Source organism: Furipterus horrens, unplaced genomic scaffold, assembly GCF_987537825.1.
Source record: "Furipterus horrens unplaced genomic scaffold, mFurHor1.1.pri manual_scaffold_1, whole genome shotgun sequence".
NCBI classification, from domain to species: Eukaryota; Metazoa; Chordata; class Mammalia; order Chiroptera; family Furipteridae; genus Furipterus; species Furipterus horrens.
Genome location: NW_028327171.1, coordinates 158,211,574 through 158,224,381, shown reverse-complemented (window position 1 = coordinate 158,224,381; position 12,808 = coordinate 158,211,574). Strand labels below are relative to the sequence as shown.

The 12,808-nt window shown below is 43.1% G+C and overlaps 1 protein-coding gene across 1 annotated transcript in view; it reads left to right on the top strand.

Moving 5' to 3' along the window:
- The first annotated feature begins 12,017 nt into the window (after positions 1 to 12,017).
- Positions 12,018 to 12,808, top strand: part of IFIH1 (interferon induced with helicase C domain 1) — a 50,759-nt gene continuing 49,968 nt past the window's right edge. Inside the window, exon 1 of the mRNA XM_090280341.1 lies at positions 12,018 to 12,776. Within this exon, the coding sequence (XP_090136467.1) occupies positions 12,324 to 12,776 (453 nt within the window). The 5' untranslated portion in view covers positions 12,018 to 12,323. The remainder of the gene's footprint in view (positions 12,777 to 12,808) is intronic.

Genomic DNA, 12,808 nt, shown 5'->3' with positions numbered 1-12,808 from the left:
GAAATCCAGAGAGAACTGCTATATGGAGAGGGCCACCTGACATATGATCTTTAATAGATGGATGCCGAATGAACTAAACAGAAGGGAGCTGAGAGAGCAAGTGTTATAACCTCACTCTTATTCCTGCCTCTCATCTTCTGCTAGTGCTTCTTTTGGCTGCTCCCAATCAGAAGCCAATCAGAGGAAAAGAAAGTTTATGGATATAATCCATAAAGGTCAACCTCCCAGTGAACAGTTCAATGTAGAGGAGAGTGGAGTGTAAATCTTCAAGGCTAGTGAAAAATATCAAATGCAGTGAAGAAAAAGAAGTTGCACAGCTTAGACACAATGCCGCCAAAATTTAACAACTCAACTAGAGAGTCAACCTACGTGATTTTTCTGTAAGGCAAAAATTATACTGAATGGTGAATCTTTCTTTAATTAAATCCAAATACTTGACTGAGCAACTAGGTTATGCAAATGAAAGAATGAGAGAGAACCTAGTTTTTTATTCAAGCACCATAATTCCAATACTGACTTGAGCCACCCATTACAAGAGGTACCATGGCAACCAACCCAGGAAAAAGGGATGGGATAGTGGGAGAAGGAAGGATGAAACCTAGTAATAGAATCTTTAGGACACTGTTTGCTCACAAATTGCAAGAGAGGTAATTAATGATGTTAGAAAACATAACTAAATGAAGAGAAAGTACCAAAAAGTGCTGGGTGGTGCCATAGCAAATACCTGGTTATGTGGGTAAACAAATATTGAAATTCCTGTGTAAAATATCTTACTGTACACTATTTTAAATAAATGTGCACATAAAGTAAAAACTGTTTAGAAGGGAACAAAACTTATTTCTATTGGAAAAATATGTGCCTAAAATATAGCTTTTACAGTACAAATTTGAAAAGTAAATGATTATGATCCTAACCTTGAAAGGATTAATGAAGCAAAACATGTATCTTCTAGCTTACGATCCTATCATAGTTTTTCAATAATGAAAAACAATCAGCTGATATTTATGTCACTTTTGATATTTCTTCCTTATTGATATTTGGGAAACATTCATATAGAAAACTATCTACCCAGCCAACTATATCATGCAGATGGTAAAATAATACCAATATCAGAGTTTGGAAAATTTCTATTTACTAACTCTACTGATTTTATTCATTCACATACACTCTCTATTTCAAATAATTGGTGTATTAACTATATTTTCTTTTTCTCTGTTCTTGATGATCTGGCATCAGGGGCCTGGCTGACTGGAATAAGACTGCCCCTTCCAGGATCAGTCAATTCTTAGAGCACAAACAAATCACCAGGCAGTGTGCTCTGCACAGATAAACTATCCTATCTAGAGTCCACGCTCTGTGAATGAACACCTCTCTATGGCTCTTACACTTCAAAAAGCAATATTCCAGTGCACTAATCTCCTCGGGGCCAAATACCAGGCTATTAGAGACAGCCTCTCTGCCCCAGAGCCTGCTGAAATTATTCAAAGCAGCCAATTCTGACCCTCTATACTTTGCTTTTCCCATGGCAACTAAAATCAAGTCTCCCACCCATGCTTTCCCCTTGATTCTTCTGCCTCCTGACTGACTCTGGTGCTTCCCCATGTGGCTCTGCATGACGTGTTGTCCCCTCGTCTTTGACACTGTAACAAACTGTTTTTTCAATGGCGATTGATCTAGTGTCCTCATCGTACTAGAATAAGAATAAAACCTACATTTTAAAATGGTTGGTTCTAGTCATTATTGTCTATGCTAACTCAAAGGAACTATGCAAAAAAATATTATATTTCAGAGACTGATAACTGACTCCAACTTAGTCCATGTGTTGGCTGGGTAACATTGGGCAACATAGTGCAACTTCTCTGAATCTTGGATCTTCCTTTGCAAAACGGGGCTATTCCTTACTAGAAAATCAATTAGTCCTCTACGTTTTTCTTGACTTTTATAAAATATAATACTTTAAGTTTATACTAAATTGTAGCCATGGTTTTCTCTTCCCATTAGGAAATAAATTACCTCCTCTTTCTGTTACCTGTCAAAAAATTTATAGTTGTACGTAATTACAATTTTATCTACTTGAAACCAGCCCAACCAGCTTGACATAGTTAAGATTTGATAGTGAAAACTCCACAAGGTGGCGGCAGAGGCAACACCATTGCCAGCAGGTCACAGTACAGAGGAGCCTGAGGAAGAAAGCAAGGCTTCCCCAGTTTGTTCCCTTCTGAGAAGAGAGTGAATACAGAGGAATGTCTAGGACCTAGCCAGGACTGCTTTGTGTCCGCGGGCTCCTCAGAGGAGGCACTGTGTCATTAAGGTTTCAGGGAATATAATGAGCCATAGACAGTGATTGTCCCCCACTCCTGCCCCAAGGATCTGGGTTAGCTTTTAGAATTCTTTTTGTGAGGAAGCTCAGGTGTTCTCTATAGTTTAATGTGGTGTTCCACAAATATCATTTGTTAATATTATTCTTAATTCTGGATTAACAACATACAGCACATGTATGCATACATAAGCAGCCTATTCCTGAAATATAAATTCTGAAATGTATAAAAACAGATTTTCATTCAGTCCATGCTTATAGCCTTATTTAAATTCATCTATTTATTAAAATCATATCCTTCACCTTATAGTATTTTAAAGTAGATCATTTCTAGTATTAATTTTATACTTTAAAAAATATTCCTGATAGTCAAGTATGTCCCTCTTGATGTTTTTACTGCATTTTAGGAATAAAGAATCAATGAAATGACGATCTGTGCTAAATGAGTCCTAAAATTTTTTACCAGTTCTACGGTTCGGGAAGACCTATGCAAGCTCTCCTAGAGTTGTTAAATCTAAATACCCTTAACACAAATATGCATACAGTACAACAAGTACAACACAGGAATGAGCTTGTTATTTAATAATAGGCTTTGCTGCCCAAATATCCCGCTCATCTCTACCACAGGTCAGCTCTCACAGCTCTCTCCTTGGCAAGTTAACATGATCTTGCTACGGACCACTCTTCCTTAGAGATCTCTTCCTCACAGCTGAGCCCATCTCAGCTCACTCTCTGATGAACAAATGTGGAATGCGTGTATGCATGCATACACATATATTTACATAAGAAAGTATTGGGAAGAAATACATTTGAAATATTAAAAATGCCTATCTCTGGGTGATGAGATTATAAGTAATTCATAAATCTTCTTCAATAGTATATGATATCATCCCTGAAATTTCTACAGTAAACATAATCTATTTTTTAAATAAATAATATATTTTACTAAAATATTCAATTCAAGAACGTGGCTGGACAAGATGTCTGACAATCGTCGTCGTCGGCAGCCGTCCGTCTCGAGAGACGATGGCGTAGCTTCCTGAGAGTCTATCTGCACCGCCGAGAATGGCTGTGCAGTCCGACTCGGGAGTGACAATCCCTGCCGCACTTGTTACAGGTGAAGGCAGATGGCTGTTGTTGCTGCTGTTGACGCTGCTTCCGCCTCGATCTTTTCTGGACCGCCTCCTCGTTGCGCACAGCCTCTGCGCGTGACGTACCTTGCCTGACCGCGAGCCTCCAGGCTAGGCGGTCGTCTGCTTGAACTTCCCATGTGTTGAGATTGATGGAGCATTGTGTCATATCCTTTTTGCAGATGTCTCTGAACCGCAGTTTTGGGCGCCCTGTCCTCCTCTGGCCTTCTGCTAGCTCGCCGTAGAGGAGGTCTTTGGGAATACGGCCTGCATCCATTCTTTTGACATGGCCAAGCCACCTGAGGTGTCTCTCACTAAGAACTGCATGCAAACTGCTCATGTTGGCTCGCTTCAGCACCTCGGTGTTGGGGACCTTATCCTGCCAGGCGACATGCAGGACGCGTCGCAGGCACCTCATGTGGAAGCTGTTGAGTTTCCTTTCGTGCCTTGCGTAGGTGGTCCACGTCTCGCTGCCATAGAGGAGAGTGCTGAGTACGCAGGCTTGGTAGATGCGCAGTCTGGTTTTCTCAGTGAGGCTGGAATTGTTCCACGCTCGCCGGTTCAGTTTGGCCATAACTGTGGCTGCCCTGGCGATTCTCCGGTTGACCTCCAAGTCGACTGACAGAGAGCTCGAGATGGTGGACCCGAGGTAAGTGAAATCGTTGACAACCTCCAGGGTGTATCCGTCGATGGTGATGCATGGGGGAGTCCCCGTGCCTTGAGCCATAACGTTCGTCTTCGTCAGGCTGATGGCTATTCCGAACTCCTTGCATGCGTGGGAAAGGCAAGTGACTAACTGCTGGAGTCCCTCTTCGGAGTGTGATGTCAAGGCTGCGTCGTCAGCGAAGAGCATCTCACGGATGAGCACCTCTTTGACTTTGGTCTTGGCTCGTAGACGGGCCAGGTTGTAGAGCTTGCCATCGGATCTGGTGTGAATGAAGACACCCTCGCTGCAGTCCTTAAAGGCATATTGGAGGAGCATGGAGAAGAAGATTCTGAACAGCGTAGGCGCGAGGACGCAGCCCTGCTTTACTCCGCTGCTGACTGGGAAGGCCTCAGAGGTTGCGCCGTTGTAGGACACCGTGCTGTGCATGTTGTTGTGAAAGGACATGACCACAGCAAGCAGATGTGGTGGACAGCCAATCTTCCGTAGCAAGCTGAAGAGTCCGCTTCGACTGACCAGATCAAACGCCTTCGTGAGGTCGATAAAGGCGAGGTAGAGTGGTTTATGCTGCTCGTGACACTTCTCCTGCAGCTGGCGTAGGGAGAAGATCATGTCCACTGTTGATTGGCCAGCTCTGAAGCCACACTGGGACTCTGGGTAGACGCGAGAAGCAAGGGTCTGCAGGTGGGCAAGAGCGACCCGGGCGAATACTTTGCCGACGACGCTGAGGAGAGAGATGCCCCGGTAGTTGTTGCAGTCGCTGCGGTCTCCTTTGTTCTTGTACATGGTGATAATGTTGGCGTCTCTCATATCCTGGGGGATGTAACCCTCCTTCCAGCAGAGACAGAGTAGATGGTGGAGTGGCTGTAGCAGGACTGGTTTCCCGCTCTTTAGGATTTCTGGAGGGATTCCGTCGCTTCCTGGTGCTTTCCCGCAAGCGAGGCGGTCGATGGCTTTGCCGAGCTCTGCCCCAGTAGGTGGGGTGTCTAGCTCCTCCATGACTGGTAGGTCTGGGATGGCGTTAAGAGCAGTGTCTGTTACGGTGTTCCTCGTTGCGTACAGCTCGAGGTAGTGCTCGGTCCACCGCCGCATTTGCTGTTCCTGGTCAGTGATGACCTCACCTGTCTTGGACTTAAGGGGGGCGATCTTGGAGGGGATTGGGCCTGTTGCCTTCTTGATACCCTCATACATTCCTCGTGCATTGCCTATATCGGCGGCTTCCTGGATGCTTCTGCACAGGTTTAGCCAATAGGTGTTGGCACAGTGGCGGGTGGTCTTCTGGACTTTGTTCCTGGCAGCCCGTAGAGCTTGAAGTGTACTGGGAGTGGGCGTGGCCTTGTAAGCCAGTAGGGCCTTCCTCTTAGCCTCGATCACGGGTTCCATTTCTTCCCAGTGAGCCTCGTACCAGTCAGCGTTCTTCTGCTCTTTCTTCCCGTAAGCAATAATGGCGGAGTTGTATATGGTGTCGCGGAGACGTGACCAATTGGATTCGATAATGTCATCTGCCGCCATTCCCTCGCCGAGTGCATCTTCCATCCTGTTGATGAATTGCTGGGTCTTAACTGGGTTGCTGGCACAACTGGTGTTGATGCGTGGGCGACCCTTCATCTTGGAGTGGTGCAACCTCTTCGACGTTATGCGCACCTTGCTTACCACGAGGGCATGGTCCGTGTCGCAGTCTGCACTGTGGTAGCTGTGGGTGAGGAGGGTGCTGCCAATATCCGTTCTTCTGGTGATGACGAGGTCAAGCTGGTGCCAGTGGCGGGAGCGGGGGTGCCTCCATGACACCTGGTGGATCTCTTTGCACTTGAAGAATGTGTTTGTCACGCACAGGCCGTGGTGACACGAAAGCTCAAGCAGTCGCTGACCATTCTCATTGATCTTTCCTCTCCCAAAGTTTCCGAGGCAGGTGGGCCAGGCCATGTGGTCGGCTCCTACTCTTGCGTTAAGTCTCCAAGGAGATAAAGAGCGTTACTTCTGGGGATCTTGGATAACGCTTCATCCAGTGCATGGTAGAACTGTTCTTTCTCTTCGGTGGTGGTGCAGAGGGTTGGGGCGTACGCACTAAGAATGCTGACTGGGCCGAAAGTTGTTGACAATCGGAGGGTAAGTAATCTCCCTGTGCCTCCTGTGGGTGGCTCTATGGAGTTAACAAGCGTGTTCTTCACAGCGAACCCAACACCGTGCTGTCTTGGTTGGTCCGGAGACTTCCCTTGCCAGTAGAAGGTGTAGTTGGTTTCTCTGATAGTTCCGTTGTCGGCCAACCGGGTCTCCTGTAGAGCCGCAATGTCAATGTTTAGTCGTGCCAGTTCCCTGTTGATGACGGCGGTTTTCCTGGCATCATTGATCCACGGAAGGTCTGCAGTAAGTCCGGGACACATGGTCCTGATGTTCCAGCTAGCGAGGCGAAGAGCTGGAGGCTTCTTTCTTGTTTTTTGCTTGGAATTTGTCTGACAATAGGGTATAAAATATATTCAGGATCCATGTATAATGACATTTGTTGTAAAGAAATAATAATATTAGTGATGTGGCATGTTCTAGTACTTCCAAGATTTAAATGTTGAATTGCTCATCTCTTTTTAGAGTTCTCTGGCCTTTCACATACATATCTCCCTTCTCTATTCTTACTAACCTAGCTCTTCAAATTCACTATAATCTCTACCCTTTGAGAGACTCTCTAGAACTATGATCTTAAGTGATTTGTTCTTGAGCCTTATCAGTAAAAATATTTGAAGATGAACCTTAATAAATATATATCTATTTATTTAGAAAGTATTTACATGTATAACTATAATAACATCATAAAATACAAATAAAATTAAAGCAATCAGATGAGGATTAAAGAACATTTTTAAATGTAATTGATATAATTTAGTGCAGTAATAATAACAAATATTTTTAATTGACAATATTTTAATATTTAAAAAAACTCTTAGTTGAAGCATTTGTGATTCAGCAATTCCAAAGTTCAGTTCAATTTATCCCAATATTTGATTTCAATAACTCATCTACAACACTCCTACTCCTACTTCAAAGCTTTGGTAGTTATAATATTTCATAGGTGAAATTAAAATGTGTAATTAATTCTATGTGGTGAGTACTAAGAATTAGAACAATCACCATTCAATTGGAATTGACACAGGTTGAGAGAACTAATTCCAAAGTGTCTACCAGCTGCTGTCAACGATGATATCAATGAAAAGGCAATGGCACTCTTAACTGCATTTGAATGTAGTTTGCACTTAAGCATTTATTTTAAAATAAAGTAAAAGCACAGCTAGTCAATGCTTTTGTGGTAAAGGTACTGTTTTCACAAAAATATGTGCAAGTAACTTTTTGAAAAGACTTAAGTTGTGGAGGAAGCATTTGGAAAAATTTCCACTTATACTGGATTAAAAAAAAAAAATTTGGCCAAAACTGTTTGTTATGTAGAAAAGCTTTTATATGTGCACACTTGAAACCAGAACTTTACAACTGAATCGATGGAAGTAATTAAATAAATGTGTGTCAAAATCTAGTAAGCCTTGTCAGAATTTCTTTTTCTATTTTGGGCCTACTTTAAGACATAAAGCTATGATAGTAACTTTTAATAAACTTTTTTGTTAAATCATCATATCAACTTCTGTTTCTTGCAAAAAAAGATACTGTCTAGAAACTCAATTACATGGCTAGTTATTATATAGTGTTTATGTACATAACTAATTTCCACTATAAAATGCATATTCCTTAAGGGATAGTACCATCTCTTCTTTATTGTTTGTATAAGAATGCTGGCAGTCATTTATAGAGCAGATATAACATTCCAGATCTGGTGCTAAGTGCTTTACAATCTATCCTTTTAACAACCTATGACAGGGTACTGGTATCATTCTCATTCTACAATTGAGAAGTGTAAGGTGATTTCTCAAGATCACAAAGCAATTAATAGGTAATGCTGAGATGTGAATCATTACATCCTGAACTCAAAGTCCTTTAACCACAACTTTATTTTGCTAGGCTAAGGGCATCTAAGTTGAAATTACACAGAGTAGGTTCTTTATTGACACAACTAGTAAACAAATGAAGGAAAAGAATAATAATTCAAGAAGGATTTCCTCATTAAAGTAAATTAATTGTCATTTTTTTTGGAAAAGGCATTACTAGCATGTGTAGCCATTAAGTTGTAGCTTTGGTTTGTCAAAAAAAGGTGGCAGCTATGATTATTACTACTTCTTAATCATAGAAAACTCAAAAAGTTGTATAACAGTGGGACTCTGTTATGCAGTATATTCCTGACTTATTAGTTAAAGAACAAAATGCTAAAAGATGGCTTTTAAAACTGATGGAAACTGAAATATGTCTTTTGAGTTTAAAAAGGATAGACACTACTTCAAAGGAGAAAGGAAAATGAAACTTAGATATAGAAAACAAGGAGAAGGATGAAAATGAAAGCTATTAGAAGAAACTTGGCAGAGGAAAACACCTATTTAAACAAAAAAGCAGAAAATAAAGTAAATCAAGATGAAAAAATACAGATAAAAAAATATACATTTTGAGAGACTGGTTTGGCTTTGTTTTTCCTCAACCTCCTTCCTCCAGAAGGGGTGCTATCAAGATTATGTTAGAGTCCTAAAAAGAGGTTCCTTTCTGTTTTCCCTCAGAAACTCCCACCTATGCTTAGTCCTCATCACTCTATCCTTATCCAGCAGGGTTACTCACATTTGCGAGTAAATATGAATTGTCTTTGATGGATATTATATGATACTAATGGTGAGAATTTGGAGAGGGCATCTCTTCGGAAAGTCAGCCAGTGAAACTATTTGTTCATTATTATCTAGAATCTTACCAAAATCAAGAACAAGACAAGAGTGCCTATTCTCACCACTCCTATTCAACATAGTTCTGGAAGTCCTAGCCAGAGAGCAATCATGCAAGATAAAATATATATATATCAACCCTGGCTGGTTTGGCTCAGTGGATTGAGCGTCGGCCTGCGAGCTAAGTGTCGCTGGTTCGATCTTCCAGTCAGGGCACATCAGAGAAGGAAAACTCTGACTCCAAAAAACCTCCGCTGCCTTGCGGCATACCTCTTCAGGGGAAAGGCTAAGGGAGTAAACCCCGACAGAAAATCCGGAGCCGGAGTCCCTAAGGCGGTTTGACGTTGTAGTCAACACCGGCAACTCCTGCGGCGCACCTGAAGCCAAGCTGTATTGACTCCGTCTTTCCCTTGGACCCTTCAGCTGCGAAGAGAGGGGGGGTCTGCTGCATGGGCAACAGCAGACCCTCCATATCACCCTGCCCAGGCTCTGTAGCTTCAGCTTCACTGGAGAGGACACTCCAGCGTCATTGCAAGATGTCGATTCAACACGGGAGGAGACAGATACCGTGTCACTCCCGAGTCGGACTGCACAACCATTCTCGGCGGTGCAGATAGACTCTTAAGAAGCTACACCATCGTCTCTCGAGACAGACGGCTGCCGACGATATATATCTCAGAATTTGAAAGAAAGAAGTAAAATCTCTATTTGCAGATGACATGATTTTATATGTAGAAAATCCTAAAGATTCCACCAAAAATGTTAGATATGATCAACAAAGTCAATAGTTTCAGGATACAAAATCAATATACAAAAGTCAATACTTTCTACACTCTAACAACCAATTATTTGAAAGAGGAATAAAGAAAATAATCCCATTAACGAAAGCCTCAAAAACAATAAAATACTTAGAAGCAGGTTTTACCATAGTCCTCATACCATTTATCTTCACCTGGTTCACTACATATTTTCTAATTATTTTTTAATATCTGTCTTCCCACTCCCATTAGAAGGTGAGTTCCAAAAAAAGTAGAGACTTTGTTCACTTTTATTAACTGCACTTTGATTAGTGCTGGTCATACAGTAAATAATATTTTTTACAACAATTGAATGAATAAATGATATAATCTGAATACAAACACTGAAACTTCTGCTTTTGACCCCCTCTCAGCAGGACAGCAATTTCAGGGTGTTAAAAAGCTCACATTATTTCTCTATTTAGTCAGCAATCCCTCTTATTCCTCAGTGTTTGAAACTAAAGAACAAAAAGCGGTTATGAGAGGACAGAAATTTTTTTGTTTTTCGATTAATATACGGAATAAAACCTGCCTGCACATAGTGGGGGGGGGGTGACACTTTCTTGTAATAGCCCCAGAAGATATCTTTGTATAATAAATAACTGAAATTAACAATTTGAATACTGGTGTGGAAACATCTAATCTGATTCTCTTCTACATAGGTAAAAGGCCAATTCCTAACATCAAGTAAAGATATAGTAGTGCTTTATGAAGAAACAGAAAAAGATAGTATTTATGAATGAGGCTCACCTAGAAGGCTGAGGCTTCATGTCACTTGAGCAGCTTTCACTGTGTGTTTAAGATTTGGCCCTCAGCTAGAGCCAAAGAAAATAAAATTCCCAATCAGGGGTGATATCATCAAGGTCCTACTATTTATATTGCACTGGTTACTGTGTAAGGACGTCCTTTCTTCAAGTAGCATACACTCTCTTAAGGAAGACAAAGGCTGAGCTATAATATATAGAAAATATATTTGCTATAAAGCATTCAGTTGGTTATTTTGTATGCCTCTGGTAAACACAAAGACTCTATTTCCCTTATCCAGTCCAAAGCATGACCAAGTTTCCCTGGCATATCCAAATGCTACTGAATGTGCTTACTAACAAATTACTTTTCCTAAATATATCTTTTTGATAGCCTAAATGACCCCTCCATTCTCCATATAATTCTGGACCAGGAGGTTCTCATGAAGTACGTCTACTACCGCCCACAGTTACCCAAGGCAGCAGAATGCCTGAGGAGCAACCTGAGGACTCATGTTTATATTGCTTCTCTACTAAAATGAAGCTGCCATTTTTCAGTGTGGTGTCTTTTTTTTCCCTCATGACATAGACAAATGTTGATGTTTACTACAAGTTGGTACATTAGTTGCTAATTAAGTTCCTAGCTGCTACAGCCAAAACTTGCTGTATTGAATCCAAGAAAAGAATGGCAACTATGTCAAAATAAGTTGTTGGGGATTTTGTTTTGTTTTATTAAAGGAAAGTTGTATAGTAAAGAATATGGGGAATTTACATGCTGGGAGATAGAAAACCTTCAATCTTGGCTTCTTCCTCCGAAACTGAGTTGGTGGTTCAAGTACCCCTGGGTCCGTCACCATGCCCTGGTCAAAGCCAAACAAATACTCCAATCTACAAATGACTCACTAAAGTTAACTTTATTATGACTTACTCTTTTTCATCTCCACCCAGAAATTCCCCAATGAAAGCTTTAGTTCCTGGGGACCCACAGGAGGTCAGGTTTATATCTAGAAAGGGTGAATTGGTCACTTCATACTGGGGTTGTGGGGTTCCACCTCTCTGGAAACGTATCTTCTTAGCTTCATGGCTCCACCTGTACCTTGCAATCTTTCTCCTCTGGCGGGGCCAGAATCTGCCTGCATTCCCCAGCCAAGGCGAACTCCTTCCTAGTAGGCATCAGTTTCTCTTCACTTCTGGGCTGGAAAGTCCCGAATCACGCGCGTTCATGCCTTCCATGTTTTAGCTGACAGGGGGTGATGCAAGACGGCTGTGGGAAAGAAGTCTGCTTTATGAGGCAGAACCCTGCAAGGAAGAGAAAATACCCGCAGGTGGTGCATTGCGGGAGCGTGGTTGCCTATTCAGAGGCGGGGGTGAGGGTGGGGGTTCGCTTTCCTTCCCTATGCCCCACAGTGCCCATGGCCAAAGGACTTCCCTTGCCAGAACCGACCAAAGGGCGGCTCCTCGCGGACCTAGCAGCCACACCCTGCCCTGCCGCTTACGTTTGGAAACTCCTAAAGAGGAGAATCGAAACAGAAACCGAATTGCCTGACGGAAAGCTGGACTCAAAAGCTCCTGCCCGAGTGCGCAGCGCCAGTTGCCTGGTTTCCACCCGGCGAACTGCAGAGGCAGCTGGGCCGCGCCGTCCGCCCGCAGCTGCGTCCCGCGCGGGGCACTCCCCGCCCACCTGCCCACCTGCCCACCTGCCGGGCGCGACCTCACCGCCGCGGCTGTCTGGCGGCCCTGTGGCCAACCCCTTTGCTCTGCAGACCCTGCTACTCCAAGGCAAACGGACAGAGGTACCCACATAGCACCTGTTGAGCAGAGAACAGCAACCTGTCCCTCTACTTGGGAGAACCTGTTCCTTTTCTGAGAAGGAAAGATGTCGAATGGGTATTCCACAGACAAGAGTTTCCAGTATCTCATCTCGTGTTTCCGGGCCAGAGTGAAAATGTACATCCAAGTGGAGCCCGTACTGGACTACCTGACCTTTCTGCCTGCAGAGGTCAAAGAGCAGATTCAGAAGATGGACGCCACCCAGGGGAACATTTGCGCAGCTGAACTGCTCCTGAGCACCTTGGAGAGGGGGAACTGGCCCCCGGGCTGGACTAGGGAATTTGTGGAGGCCCTCCAGAGAGCAGGCAACCCTTTAGCTGCCCGCTACATGAACCCTGAGCTCACAGACTTGCCCTCTCCATCCTTTGAGAGCGATCATGATGAGTGTCTCCAGCTACTGCACCTCCTTCAGCCCACTCTGGTGGACAAGCTGCTGGTTAGAGATGTCTTGGATGAATGTCTGGAAGTGGAACTGCTGACCATCGAAGACAGAAGTCGGGTAGGTGTCAGTACAAGTGGAGTTGAGCTTTT